General features: G+C 43.5%; 1 protein-coding gene across 3 annotated transcripts in view; it reads right to left on the reverse strand.

Annotated features, from left to right (window-relative positions):
* LOC135377863 (nuclear receptor coactivator 5-like) overlaps positions 1-13,762 on the reverse strand; it is a 33,658-nt gene extending 19,896 nt beyond the window's left edge. Inside the window, exons 1-6 of one of the 3 annotated variants that reach the window (XM_064610579.1) lie at positions 13,655-13,762; positions 12,920-13,063; positions 7,132-7,242; positions 4,178-4,244; positions 1,044-1,157; positions 762-965 (exon numbers count right to left, since the gene is read on the reverse strand). In XM_064610579.1, the coding sequence (XP_064466649.1) occupies positions 762-965; positions 1,044-1,157; positions 4,178-4,244; positions 7,132-7,242; positions 12,920-13,058 (635 nt within the window). In that variant the 5' untranslated portion in view covers positions 13,059-13,063; positions 13,655-13,762. The remainder of the gene's footprint in view (positions 1-761; positions 966-1,043; positions 1,158-4,177; positions 4,245-7,131; positions 7,243-12,919; positions 13,064-13,654) is intronic. The other 2 variants (XM_064610580.1, XM_064610581.1) reach the window with 2 other exon arrangements.
* Positions 13,763-16,196: the final 2,434 nt, after the last annotated feature.

Here is a 16,196-nt window from a genome sequence, read left to right on the forward strand (position 1 = left end):
CACCTCAATAGCTTTCCTTCTCCTAAACGACAAGGCTGATGCCCTCTCGTTCCCGCAACCAACACCCTCGTTTACAGACGACACATTAGGAGCACAGGGAATACCAAATTGTCACTGCTAGCATTAAGTTACATTACGTGCACTCATTCTTGAATGACAATATATATAATTCCGGGCTTTACGTCGCGAGACAACTGTGCTCATGAGTGACGCCACAGTGGTCGGGTCTCTAGATTAATTTTGTCCACCTGAGGGTTAACGTGCACCGAAATCTCGAGCCACCATATTTAACATCCCTCGCGGAAGAAGGCCTGTCTGAGCAACTTGTGCCCTTCCACCAAGTTGCTGCCGTCCTCTGCCGGATTTGAACAACTGGCGGACACGTTACAGACTGAACCACAGAGTCCGGCACGTTCTCTTTCTTTCTATCTTTATTGCGCATGGGGAACACATACATAGTTTGAGGGGATATGCCAAAAAGCAGCGGATGGCTGCTTGACGGGGGCATTATCCCGGGAAATGACACGTATCCCTCGAATGACACGTTAGCGCTATTGAGACACATTGGATAGGGTCCCTGGCTACACAAGCACTGGAAACACAGATGGAGATGTCAGCTATGTAAAACACCAAAAATAAGGTTTTGGCCTCATACAATAACTACAAGAATTGCAAAATGAGGAAACAAGGTGAGCAAAAGTTTGTTGCAGTATGGTACATGATGGTAATATGGGAGGAAAGAACACAGTGAAAAGTATCACCTGTCTTCACGAGCACTGAACCTTCCAAAATCCCTTGGAGGGCCTGTGGGTGGTCGTCCCACATCATCTCTCCCAAAGGATGGTGGAGGTCCATCCCTTCCTCCGTAGCCTCTCATATCATCACGACCAAAACGACGGTCGTGAAAGCTTTCTTCCCCGCGGCGAGGAGGAGGAGAACGGTCAAATGGCTTCCCCAGTGGGGGTCTGTGCATAATACACAAGCATTTATAACCTGCCACACGTATGCAAAGCACTGCAACATGAAACACTAGCCAGTCATACCTGTCATCTCTCTTGTAGTCACGTCCTCTGTCATCATAGCTATCACCACGTCGAATTGGAGACCTATCGCGTCCCATGTCCATATCTTGGCGCCTGTCGTGACTAGAATAATCCCTATAAAGAGGGGGTAAAAAGTAATACAACATACTCCAGCAAATATTCTGTGAAAAAGTACTAGATATTTTTCTCTCCAATAATGAGCTATTATTTGCCAGGCCAACGTTGTGGTATTTGGTGCACCCAGGCACTGACTTAGTGCAAACATATCACTTTCATGTGTTTCGTGTGCATGCATGGCAAGCTTATGCAATTTTAGAGCCCTTTTTTGAAGGGTAAAATCCGGTAAAACCTGTTTTTACCCTCCACCCCACCCCGACTTGCATCATCATCACTTTGGGTAACCCCCCTAAAAAAAAGAAAAAAAGAATTTACCGAAGTGCTAATTCAGCTACCAATAGAGGGCCTGTAGGGCGATAAGCACCGCACATTCAGCAAAGGCCATCTCACATTGATCTAAAATGCGAGAAGCATTTCTTTTATTTTCCACCCGGTAGCACCAAATTTTACAATTCCTGAAATAAAAACAAATTTTTACCCCTAATTTCGAAAAGACATAAAACCCGAAAACATAAGGGTCTATACATACTCAGCTATTGTGCTGCAATGCAGTAAACATCTCATAATGAATACTGCAGTTTTAATCTCAACATTTTATCCCTGAGCACTGAACAGATGCTGATGAACTAAGGAGACTTAGAGGGCAAAGAGTCACATGTGCCATCTTAAGAAAACTTAGTACTGTGGGCCTTTCGGCAGCTCATTCTGTCCTTCTGACACTCTATCAAGCATGGCTATGATCAAGAAGAGCCAATTTGCATAAAAAATAACACAACTCCCACAAAAGCTATATGTTCGACATAAAAACCAGGTTTCTGTACGTTCCAGCCAGGCTGAGGTGCAAAGTATTCCACGTGAATGTTGAAACAACCGTAATGGGACTCAAAAATAGCCTGGCACCATAACTATGAGTAATTTCCTGCACAGCACAATTTATTTGCACAAAAGTTTCCAGGGTTAATTACCACAGGTATAAAAGATGCATGTGAAAGGTGGACGGAGCACACTGTCAATACATGGATACTAAAACAGCTTGATGTGCATGATAAACATGCACGACAAGCTTTAATAGCCCTTTGTCACAACAGCCTACGTGCATGTGCATGACCTTGAGGCACCGGACAGGGTTATCTCAGTCTTCACTAGACGGCATAGTATGGGGACAACAGAAGTGGGGACCAGTGGGGAGACCGCACGAACAACGCGAGTTCGTTGGTCCCACTGCGGACCAGTTTTGGTCCTTTGTGCTACCCACAAGGATGTGTTTTGGCGCGCGCCGAGCATGGTTCGATGGAGAGCCGCTAGGGTACGACATGTATGTGAAAAAGGGCCATTTATGGGGCCACATCTACCTGGTAGGACTTGAGCAAACAAAACAAACCAAAACAGTAACACATGCACCACAATATGTCTACACTTCACGTGAGATTAGTAGCAGCTGCGGTAGCAGTTCGTCAACTAATCTCTGAACACAGATGGAATATTTCTTTAACCTGCTACGATGATAACCACTGTAGGAATATTTACAAACACATCAGCTATGCACTGCCTCTAGGGAGTTATCATTAAAGATGAGTGAGGTGCGGGTATACCCGCGGATACCCGGACGCAAGTCTGCTCTTTGCTGGTACACATTTACGTGTCATCGCGGGTAAGGCGCAGGTAGACCCGCAGGTCAGGTAGACCCGCACTGCCTACGCGGGTATACTCGCAATAACAGGCGCAAAACCAGCCTGTCGGCTTTTGGTGTACGACCCGATTTACCGCGAACATTGCGCCCAAAATATTTCCCAAGACGTTCCATATCCAGTCCTTCCGTAGTGGGCAAGATGATGACAGCTTTGTCATTTACTGGCGCCACGTTCTATGCTTACTCTTTGAGAGAGGGAGGGCGAGAGTCCAGCTGATTACGAGACCAGGAAGGTTGGTAGTGCAGGCAATAAAAAATGGGGCAGTGTATCGCCCCTGGCGATGAAACTCCCCACTCATCATATCAAAATAAAGTTGTTGTCGTCGCTCTTTGGCTATGTTTGTCACATAAGGCTAATTTTGGCTATCTTTCGACACAATGACTGGTTCGCTTCGCGTTAGTAGGCTGGCAACCATGTCAACTGTCGCCACAGTCCCCACAGCTTCCGATTGTTGGAAAAGTGGCTCGCTAACGGACCGTGTACCCAGCATCAATAAATCATTTCGTGCTGCGACGATCATGTGGCACAACTGAAACATGCGGGCGCATTGAGCTGCGGGTGCACCTGCGGGTATGCGGGTACCCATCGGGATGTGCGGTTGCGGATGCGGGTTGCACCAAGGACAATGCTGCGGATGCGGGTCGTGGTCCCGCGGGTGTGGTGCGGTTTCGGGTATGAATTTTCTTACCCGCACTCATCTCTAGTTATCATTAGTGCAGTTATAAGGCCCAAGTCAGGCATTCTTGGAGTAGCAATGCACATGTTCCTCTGCAGCCAAGCTATCTCATAAAGTGCTTGCCAGTGTGCAACAGCCTGTCTTTATGATTCAATCCAGCCTTCTGAATTTTTTGTGGAGATCATGGAATGTGCACAAGTGTTCTGCATAAGTGGTGTTCAACCACACTGTGCGGTGTGGTGGCCAAACAATCGGCTCACCACCAAACCTGGCCTTCTTGGCAATGGAATGAAATGCAACACGTAAATCAAGGGTGGTTAGCTGGTATGTCTGGGTCCGCTGACGCCAGAACTTGCAAGTGCAATAACCCTATGTATGAGCTCATTGTTTGCAATACATTGAAGGAGTCATGAAATTATTGACCGACAATTTAGGAACTTACATGCACACGTTTGTGACCACGTTGCTCAGTCTAGCATTTGAAGGCTATTTACCTCACTATTCACATTCAATGTGCGTGAGAAAATTTTAGCACTTTTAAAAACAAATGTTGCCAAGATATCTGCTTGGAAATGGTTGCCTAAAATTGACCCAAATCAGCTATGTTCTAAGGAAAGGGTCATGCCAAACAGAGAGAGAGAGAGACCTACCTGTCCCGTTCTCTTGAGCTCGACCTCCCAGGATGCCTAGGATCTTGCGGGGAGCACACACGCAACTCTGTGGCAAGGAAAAATTCACTGACAAATGCACAATCTATGTTTGCAAGAACTGTCACTGGTGATGTAGCAGCCAAAAGTGACTTCTGCAATGTTAGTAACAAAAAACTTAGAAGTAGTTTAGAGAAATTAGTAGAATACTGATCAAAATCTACTTTCAGTAACCTAAATTTTCAAGAGACCCCAAAAGAAGTCTAAATAAAGCAGATCACAAGCACATTCACAGGAAAAAGAAAACTGAGCGGAGTAACAAATGCATGCTGCTAGACACCGCACTGTCACAAAAATGTACATCACCGAGTGACACTACTCACTTGCAATAAAACATAATTTACATAACATTTACACAAATGCACATAGCAGTTCAATGGACATTATGTGAACTAGAGCTTGGCACCACATCTATTTTAATCTGGCTATTTTTAACTAACAATAGCCACGTTTACATGAACTTGACAGGACCAGGTTTGAGTTGGGTTGTGGGGTTCGACTCGCTCATGTAAACGTTGCCGGATCATGTTGACCCCGCGTCGTGTCGAGTGAACCCGACAGCAGGGGGTAGGTCGATTCGACTCACTAGGCGCCACTGCAATCGCCTCCAGATGGAACGAGTTCCTGTAAACAGCATCGGGTCGGGTTTGACTCAGCCCACTAGTGAACTCGACCCGCTCCTGCCAGGTTCATCTAAACGAGGCTAATGTGTCCTTACTATCAATGGTGGGAGCAAATGTATGTATGAGAAAACATTTACATACAGGTTCCATTTTTAACATCAGAAGATGCTTACCACGTTATATCATATTAATAAACCCAAAAACTCTTAAAGGGGCCGTAAACAGGTACAAAAGGTGCACATTTCTTTGTGTTATATTATTGAAACTTAGTCAGTGAAAACTCCTTGCAATTTCTAACGCTCAAAAACAAAAGGCGCTTGCATACGGATGAAATATTCACTACACTCTTTCGCATTTTAGCTCCGCCCCGCGCTCTAACTTTACGTCATTTTGACGTAGCGCTTTCCCCACCAATTACAATTGAGTGTTCCACGTATGATTTTATTTCAAATGCGGAATTGGACTAGATGAACGTGAATCCTCTTCTATTCAAAATCTAAACAGTTACAGCCTCAAACTGAGCAAGAAATGCGTTTAATTTAGGTATCATACGCGCACTACGTTTTCTGGGCAGTAGCACGCAGCACACACCAGGAGCGTGAATGAATATCCGGGACTACAGTTCCGGAATCTTAGGTAGGTTAGTAGGTGCGTGATGGAACATCGTCATCTTCGAATGGTTCCAACAACTGGGCTGCCGTACTTGATTTGAGTCACGCGGCATCGCGTCACCAGCTCGCGTGGTCCAGTGGATAGCGTGCTGGCCATGTCACGTCGTGACTGGGATGAACCCGGGTTCGAATCGCGTCATGTGATAGCAGCTCAACTGTTGACGTTTGCGCCAGCCGGAGATGTTGAAGATGTCACGATATTGAATTTCGGAACCACGGAGCGCAAAACGTCGTTTCACACAAACAAACTGAGCGCTCTGACTCACAGCTGATAACGAAGTATGTTTATTGGCTGGTAATTTGAAACGTCATGTGCGCAGCTCGACCCCCCGATTGGACGGCAAAACGCTACGTAGCCATGTGACGTATGCGTGGTGGAGAGAGGCTCGCTGGTTACTCATCTTTGAAAGCATTTATATGGGTCAATGAGCTGGCACGAGCCCAACGAAATGTATATTCGGGTATTATGATCTGCGTTCTTTCATGGGGTATCATTATTTCAGAAATGTTTGGTGGCCTGTTTACGGCCCCTTTAAAGGAGTACAGAGGACCATCCAAAAAAATTTCAGATTAAGATGTCTGATGAAAGTGTGTGTGTCATTTTACCGAATAGCGCAAAAGGTTTTGATGTGTGCAATTTGTTTCCCAGAAAAAAACTCACATAAACATGGCCCGAGTATGTGCCATGGTACATACTTGGGCCATGTCAGCCATGTATGCCTGTGTAGCCATGTAAGCCTGTATGCCTTCAATTGCCCGCTTCCAAAATAATGGAAGCGGGCAATTGAAGTGGCACACCTGATGGCACATCATCAGGTGTGCCACTCCGGGTATAACGAGGAGGAGAAGGTATGATGCCACGTCACCGATTATGTTACAAGGAGAAATCGTTCTGGTTCGCCGGTCAGTGGGGGTCAGTGCCTTGTCCCTTTGCCACCGTAAACCAGTTCTCCCGGAGAATTAGGGATAGAAGGAGCGGCCAAATCATGACCGAGCCAATAGCAGCACTTTTTCAGAACCCCGAACAGCCGAGTAGCAGACAACATTTCTCTGGACCAATCAGCGAGCGTTCTCCTTGTAGCGTAAGCGCGAGGTTCCAGGCAGATCACAGGCTGGAACTGCTCTTCACCACCGTTGCACACAGTCGCTTTTTGCGGCGTATTTTAAATTCAATTTCTGCGATAATTATGACTCTGTGGTGTAAATTACTTCACATGGTGCATCTTACTGGCCTACTTAACAGTTTTATAGGAAGAAAACAGGGTGTTAAAAATGACTTTTGTGCTACTTTAATCCTATGTACACATCGAAGATGGAACACAATACTACACGTCACAGAGCAATAACAAATATAATGATTTAATGAAGCAATTATTAACCATGCTTAGATTAATTTAGCGTACATGAAATGATGTGCCTCGCTCCTGCTGATGCTAACTCAGACTCAAATTTTCATTGCTGAAAAGCAAATTGGATACACACAATTTTAGTTGCTTGTCACTATTAAAATTTTTTTAGTGGCTCCTGATTCAGAATATTTTCTTGCACACCTTCTCTTAAACAATCAACAAGATTTCACTGTTAAACAAAATTTTTCACCTACGCAAGAGACACCCTTTGAAGAATATGCCTCCCTCGCCCTTTACGGCAGCTTCTGCTTCCTCTTCAGTTTTAAACTGGACAAATCCAAAGCCGCCTTTGTGCAAAGAGATTCCTGAAACATTGACATGACTTGAATGCAACCACGTATATGTAAGGCCCAATATAAATAGCTAGACGACGCATGCGAGATGACAGAGTAAAAATTTGTTACATATTTTATATGTTATATTATTATAGATCAAAGTAACATATCTTGACCTGAATTCATCAACTAGAGTTCTCAGAATTCTATGACAGTGCCGTAACCCTATGCCTGCTATTGATCCCATTCTGTGCTGTGTTGCTACTTTCTATAAAAGTAGTCCACCAGACATAAAAATTTTTGCAAATTACTAGGAATTTAATGAGCATCATTTTTATGTAAAATTAATATCCTGCAAGACAACATAAGGAAAGTATGGGTAATGAAATGTGCAGCAAACAAGTTACACACTGTTGAAGAGACCCCACTGTGTACAATTTACTGTAGCACTCACTGTTTCAGTGTGCATTTGGCATACTTTGGCAACATTTTCACCACACTCATTTCACCATTCCAGTCGTTTTCAACTTTCAAATGTAAGCTTGAACGCTGATGTCATGTTCACCCCACTGAAGTGTTGGGGAAGTGTCATGCTTGGTGCCAAAAGAGTGTGCGTGTGTGCTGCATGCATCCAGGTTGGGACCCCCCCCCCCCCTCCCCTCGTGAATGAACGTATCCTGCGGCCCTGAGGCAGACACCATCAGGAAGACCAGCTACGGACCACCGTAATGATCGGTTCGCAACATGCAGGCTTCATCGATGTAGTCTATGACAGTTTGGCCAGTACCGCGTTGGACTGCACTGTTTAGGCTTCCTCCTGCGTCCAGTGCTGATCATCTTATCCCAGCTCAGCTTCCTCCTCTGTCCCATCCTCTCGGCTGTTGGTCGCACGTTCACATACCGCCCCATGACTGGTATTAAACATTATACAACTGTATGTGTTGCAGTTCCTGATCATGTCACCCTACTACCTCGTCCCAACCTTCAGTGAATAGTTCACTTTGACTGAGCAGCCTGCCTAATAACATTACAGGAAGCACTGACAATTCTCTATGTCTCAGCAAAGTTTCAGACTTGCAGCATGCTGACCTAGTGCTCAATTGTACAGTGAAACAGAAGATGGACTGTAAAAACTCCATTATGTAAAAGCCTGAGTCTGGGCACACAGAGGGACGACACAAACACACTGGTCAACACACAGTCTGGGCACACTCTGTGTGCCCAGACTCAGGCTTTTACATAATGGAGTTCTTTCACCAGCTTGCCTGCATATACGCCATCTTGTCAGTCATGGACTGCAAAATTTGGGTCCCATGAAATATCCCCCAAATGTGCTTCCAATACAAATTCACAAATTATTAAGACCTCAAGATTAACCAATTATCTAATATAATTGCATCTCATTTAGAAAACAAGTGCCACATTCAAAACCACAACTCAGATATGGCATGCAAAACCAAGCAAGAGTCCAGAATAGTGTCAGCAAACAGGAAAAGTTTATCTGTACTTCTACATACCTGACAAGGGGCATTCAATAATTTCTCAACGTCACTATGGATGAAAGCAGTGGGTGTGTTGAAAAAGTCTGCATGTGTTAGGACATGCCTTGAGGTGACTTGAGCATAATCTCAGCTTAGTGTAACTCTAACATTCAACAGGTCAGCACATCAGAGAATCTGCCTCTACCAAGAAACTGCTCGATTTGGAGAGCCACTTGGCAAAGAAACTGCTCGTCAGGGAAGGGAGCCAAACAAGGTCCATGAACAGAAGGATGTAGTATATAATGAGTTTACCCCTTCATAGCTGCAAGTTAAATTTTGAAGCAAGCATCTTGATTTGATGCCGATTATGACTAGACATCAAACTATTCTTTTAAAGAGAATTGCAGGCAAACTTGTGTATCGCTAACTTCCCCCCGATCCTTTACAACAAACATATCTCCCCCTGCCCCCTCAGTTTTGATTGAAGTGGAGCAGCTAGTCCATCATTAAGCAACCCATGGAAGCAACATCCAAAGAAATGTGCAACTAACGCAGAGGGTTTAATTTTGACGGTCAGATAAATGAAGGTTTTCAAAATAGCTGCAGAAATGGGTAACTTGGAAGATATGGTTTGAAAAAATTATTCACGAAAAGTTTGATATGTCCAGCATTAGTGCATGAGTTTCACCACCCACCCACACCCACACCCACACACACCAGTTTCTCACGAAAATGGAGTCTTCTGCCCCTAAAGAATTCATCCTCTAGAATGCCTCCACCCAAATTCTCAAAGGAGCATGAAAGAGCTTGAATAGAAATATGTCAGTAGTAGAAATTAGGATCAAAAGCCCTGGGGGACACATATTTGCACGAAAAGAACAAATTTAGCACACAATCCTGGTGCACAAGAGAGCTTTCTATCTCGCATATCAGAAAAGCCCCTTTCCACAGCTGCCAGTCTGCGACGTCACGGCATCCACTCAATAGTGAGGAGCACATATAATTTTTCTTTCCTTCTGCGATTGTATTTGGCATTGCGTGTCCCATGTCTGACCCAAAGCAGTGAACTGGTCATCTTGCTCCCACTCTGTAGCAGACAATTCTTGGCAGCAAATAAAAGCACTCGGATGAGCTGACGTCACAACACACCAGGAGGGGCTCGGAGAGTTTGCCGTTGCTACATGCATTCTTATGAACTAATTTTCGCAGGAAATGCGCGCTTCCCAAAGGAAATATTTTGCGTGACAGTTCCTCAAGGTAGTATGTCCTTATCACAAAAAAAAAAAAAAAAAAAAAAAAAACACAGGAAAGGAAAAACGCGTTTGAGGTGCCCTCCATGCTCCTTTAAGACCCTGAAACTAACCACTTATACAGTAAATTTTGCTACAAATATCACAATTAGTTATAGCTTGGAAAGTGAATCATGACAACACAAGAACAGTGACAATGAAACATTGACAGTGTAGGAGCTTATGACAAAACACATGCCTGGTGACATTTTATATGAAGACACTTTGTATACTTTTAGACACCTTTGTACTAATATAAGAGGAACAGAAGAAAAGTTTCAAAACAGATGTACCAATATCACAAGCTTGGAGATCACATACGAGAAGATATTAACCGAAACAGTATAAAAAACTACCACAAGCTAATGGTGTAAAATTTGAAATTGACCTGCACTAATTTTCAGAGCTATGCTTTAAGGACAAGATACACATAACATGCAACTTTCAGCTACTGAATAGCTGCTACGAGCATGAGCAGCGTGCATTCCAGCTTTGCAGACAGAAATCAATGTCTAAAATTGAAGCATTAAGTGAACAGCACATGTTTCAATTCCTAGCATTTGCTACAATAATTTTAAGTGCAACATCACATTAATGTAGTATTACATTTTATAGTTGTTACAAAAATGCCTTTCACACAATACGCCATTTGCAAACTGATTACAAATTTCAGAGATCCTTTGCAATTATACATCCAAAGATTCATTGTGCATTTACTCCTATTCCTTAAACCCAGACTATGGGATTCTGGATTCATATCTAATAACATTTTCATGATAGTTAAATCACTAAATTATGCTCGAGCATGGGCAACAAGTAATAAAACAAACGAAGACAGCTCAAACCAGTAAATTGGATTGTCAGTTTGTGCTCTCTTTGTCTGTCTTGTGTTTCAGGACTTGTCGCTACGAAGTAAGAAACTATGTCATGACTCTTCTCTGATGCGCCCAGATATTCTTTGGCACACCTAGCACCCTAAAATGCAGCTAGATGACACCCATGTGAGGGAGTGCAGAGTTCCAATGCTCTGGCAATTCTGCTGCAAAAGTGTTCACTTTTCGTCTTTGCAGGAGTGTGGCCTACAGGACATATCCAACATGGAAGCACAGTATGCACAAGATATGATTGACAGTGCCAACAAGCTGGCAACAGTATAGCAGATTGTGTTCCACAGGCATTCTGGAGCCTGTAAATCAAGAATCCATTTATTTGGCTGATGTGTTCATGGTTCACATGACTGCATTTTGCAGGCGTTCCTCACGACCTCCGAACCATGCAACTATACTTTGGACAACGTCACAGCTGTGATACAGAACAACTACTGGACTTTAGTACATTTGTACTGCTTAAATGATGGACGTACAGTAGTAACACATCACTGGGATAACATGTCAGGCACCTAAAATTTCATCCTCTTTTGCATTTTTCCCTCACCACAAAAGATCACATGTCAGCATTAATATTGTGATGCTCAGTGCCAACAGTGACAAAAGTGAATAAACACTCTCACAGTAAAGTTCGCAAACCTATCATTTATCAAGATAGTCTTCAATGATTGAGTGCAATTCAAAGAACTGTTCTGTGAAAGAGACTGCTTGTTATCAATTTCACTGATTGTACAGTTGCATATTCTGCACCACGCTTGTTAACAGTTCCTCTCCAATGCATCATATACAGCCAACGCTCTAATTATGAATTCCCCCGCTTCATCAATGATGCCCTTTGGGAGAAAACACAGCCCCCTTCCTCATGCCAGACCTTGATTTACAAATTCTATAAATTATGAAAGATTTTTCTAGGAATTTTAACCTTTCATAAATCAAGGGTTGACTGTATACATAAAAGAAAAATGTCACACCATTATTAACCAAACCATCAGCCAAGAATCCTAAGCTTCTGTGGGGTTGAGCAAAGATAAAAGAACGGCAGCTGATGAAAGGCACCAGCAATGGGATTATCAGTCACTGCTCTTTAACCGAAACATGCAATTGGGTGTTATGATGCTTAAGTGTTGCGTCCCTTCTTCTGTGTTTCACTGCCTTAGCTGTATGATAGCACAGGACAAGCCACCCCTGACTCGAGGCTACGTCGAGGCTAGCTCTGAACATGTCTGCACTCTCCTCCATGAAGAGTAGAGTGAGAGACAACCCGTAGTTTTTCTTGGACTGTGCTCGTCGTTCACGTTCAGACTTTTTCAGCATGGAATTCATTCATGCCTGCCTACATTTGTGCTATTTTACCCATCATAGTCAAATGCAAAGCACACTTCTAGGGGTGACATGCCTAGCAACATTTCTAGGGTCCAACAGAAAAAAAATCATTGGTACATTCATCTCTGCAAGGGTGAGTCCGACAAAGCCCCACATCCAGTTTTGTAGGGGATGGTCACCCCAGAGGCCCCCATCCACATCTGCTGCCATATTTGCATGGCACCACTCTTCAGAACTATGTCAAAACCACAGTATATACATACTACATATATCTCATATACAGTCAAGCTCCTTTATAGCGAACACCTTTTTAACGAAAATACCACTACAGCAAATTTTTTTTGCGGTCCCGCTGGAGCCTATAGGTCCAATAATGGACATCCTTTTTAACGAAAATACCTTTACTGCGAATTTTTTTTGCTGTCCCCTGAGTTTCGTTGTAAAGGAGTTTGACTGTATTCCTTGTTTAAGATGTGAAACATAAATAACTGTCACAAAACTGAGTGATGCATCTGAAAAATCACAAAGCCCTGAGATGGAACACCATAAAGTAACTTCACAATGCACACTTCAATTGCCCGCTTCTGGAAAAATTGAGGCACGGGTATTTGTAGCAACTCAGACGTAAATGTAACTGAATAGAAGTAGCAACTCATTGGAAAGTTCATAAATGACCAGTACTCAGGTACTTTATTTAGTTACTTTACGACCTTGCATATAAACTCACCTTGGATACTGCCGTACTTAGTAAATAGCTTCTCTAAATCCTCTCGAAGTATGTGCTTTTTAAGGTTTCCAACGTATATGCGAGACGTAGCTTTTGCGGGATCTGAAGTGTCGTTGCTAACGTGAGAGTCCATAGGCATCCCTGCTGCAGAGCAAGACATTTCATTTCTCTACATGGCTTTGTCTTTCCTCAAACATATTCACAAATGATTCTTCACCGTGCGTCCATACATAGGGTGGAGGCATTAAAAGGGCGGATTTGACACAGTCCCATTCCAATCTAATTAATAAATAAAAACAGGTGCATATGTGTAGATATTGCAAATCTCAACAAGCATTAGCGAGCATGCGATTCTAGTGTGCACCTTATTTACGGCACCTTTACTCATCAGCTACTTGAAACTGACAATTTCAGTAATGCAGTGGGCTGTAGAGAACACACACATTCCGCTACCGATCTCGCAAACCCGTCCTCAGTCACATATCGTAATTACAGGTCGTGCTTTCATCATTAAAATATGTCAAAAAGTACAATGTACAGCATTCTGCCAAGTCGTTTAGCAAGTTGCAGAGGCATTCTTTTTTGAGACAAAATGTCGAGAATGCCGCTCGGCTTCAAATGACGCATATGTAAATCCACTAGAGTTGTAGTTGTGATCGCCCCCCGAACACAAGGTATGTACTGACAATGACTTTCGGGAATTATTTCGGTCGTTCTAATGAATATAACCCTTACCTCCAGCTTAAAATAAAGCAACGCTACTGTTTCAGTAGACAGCGTGCAAAGATGGCGGCCATACACGCAATCTCACACACGCTTTGTACGCTTGTACAGTAGGAAGGGAGCATCACGAATTTTCATTCAGCAAACCAGTTTCTGTCCGCATCTAAAATATTTTTTTAGTGTAGAAAGTACTTGCACAGGAAATACTAATACATAAATTATGGTTCCACCGCGATGAGCTTATACAGTGCTGATATGCGGCTTATATCCGAATACACTACATAAGGCGGCACCTCTGTAAGGCTGTCAGCACTTCATTACAGAAGCGTAGCCAGAAAAATATGTGGGGAGTGGTATACGGGCCCGATACGTGGGAGAGAGGATTTCACCCTCGAATCCCTTCTCCTAAATGCACCACCAAAGATACGACTTCTGGGGACAGTTGAACCCCCCCCCCCCCCCCTTTATAGCTACGTTGTTGTTGCGTATATTCCACTTTGTCTGAGAAAATTTAACCGTCGACAACGTCTGGCAAGAACTCCACAATGCACACTCTATTTGCAACATTTGCAAGCCGTGCAAAGACAACTATATAATACGCTATGCAAATCGGTCAGCTGTCTGCGCAGCTCTCTAGTTTCCCTCTCCCAAATTCCTCGTGGAGCGACCTTATTGGTCCCTCCCCCCAAAAAAGGGGTAACATTTCAAGGTGACTCGCACGTGGTCTCTTCTGTGGACCAGTGCTGGTCCACGCTTATACCCCCTTATTGCTGCCGCGTGAGAGTGGACAGACAGTCGCGTGGGTTCTCAAAACCGTACCCTCTCCACTGTGTAGAAACAAACTGTCGTAGCATATTCGTGGCATAAATTGTTATGAGAACTCTGATCATGACGTGCCAGGTTCAAACCTGCTACTTCAGGATCAGTTGGCGAGCACGCTACCAAACTAGTCTAACTCTACTGATACCATCGCATCTGGAAACCCATCTATGAAATCCATACCACCATGTTCGCCATTGGTCGACATTCTATGCTTGGTTAATTTTTCCGTCTGAAAAGTGCTTGGATATTAAATAAAATAATTTTAAAGATCCGCGCTGCTTCCGCAGCTGCAGAGGCTGCGGCGGTGTGACGTCACTCCCCAAGCAGGGAAGTGACAGGGTGGCGCTCAGAGAAGAAAGGGCCAGACGCCCACAGCATTCCTTTCCTCAAGGTTGCACCCTGATTTGTTCTGAGGGTGTGACATTTTCTCATTTTTCTAGAGAGGGATTTCCGGTATACTCTCAACATCTGGCTTCTGCTCTTGTCATGTATTCCATCGAATAACAGTCAAACTATGCCACTGTTTCACGTGGGATTTTTGATACCATGGTCAGTGGTCCATGAGGAATAAAATGACACTAGTTTTGAAATCGATAGGAACTGTCCCTTTAAACTGATACCATTGATCTATACTGATGACCACTACCATTCAAAAGTACTTGATAAGAGAAACACAGTGCCACAATGAAGTCTCTAAAAGTCAAAGCAACTTTGGTACAGTGAAGTGTAAGATTAAGCCAGCCTGAGAGCCTGTCCCACTCATCATGCATAGCACCATTTAGATATTCAAGGCAAGTGATAGGTGGTGGTTTTATGTCGAAAGATAACTATGATCACAAGCGACAACAGCAATATCCGGGTGTAGATTAATTTTGTAGCAATATGCTGCATAAAGATGACTTTATAGAGCTCTATGTTGGAAAAGAGATCACAGCACATACATTCCACTAAAAATGCAATGAGAGAAGACGTCTGCTTATCTCGAGGGTGGGACGAATACTGGTGCTAACACAGAGAAGTAGGCGACCACCTCTGCACTGATACGAGAGCTTCTATCTAAATGTGGCAAAGCAACACAAAAAAGTGTTGATCCCATTTATGCTCTTTCAGGGTTAAAAGAAGGGAGCTCAAATCCTTACCACTACTGAGGCATTCCATTAGTTATCACTTGCAATCAGAGTTCAGGTGTAGAGGCACATAGCTTAGAAATTAGGGCAAGTGGGTGTCAGACGAGTAGAAATTAGTGTGGTTTGAATAAGAAAGTCACATAGAAGTTTCACAAAACAGGCAAGTGTGGTTTCTTCCTGGTTATTTCAATAAATTTTTTTAAAGAACACTTTTTATGCCCATGTTTTAATAAATTGCAGAAATATGTAAATACTAGCAATATTCCTGCAAGTGGTGCTGAGCATGTGGCAGAATGCAGACAAAACAGTCTCAGCTGCATTTTACACCCCTTCACTTTGCTTATATACCCGTCAGGCACAAGTTGACTGCACCACGACTGATAGGTTAAACAACATTTCATGGCACCCTCATTGGAGTCATAAGCCAAAGCAGCAATACGTGTGTGAGAGGAGAGGACAATATTGAAGACGATCCTTGATTCCACAAATACAAAGAGCACTCTTTATGGCCAGAACTAGATGGGAAGGTTGTACCCCTACACAAGCTCCCCTTCCCTTCCTACCAACGGTGTAATAACCAGTTTTGCTGTTTAGACACACAGAAA

This window comes from Ornithodoros turicata, chromosome 1 (genome assembly GCF_037126465.1).
Source record: "Ornithodoros turicata isolate Travis chromosome 1, ASM3712646v1, whole genome shotgun sequence".
Classification (NCBI taxonomy): Eukaryota; Metazoa; Arthropoda; class Arachnida; order Ixodida; family Argasidae; genus Ornithodoros; species Ornithodoros turicata.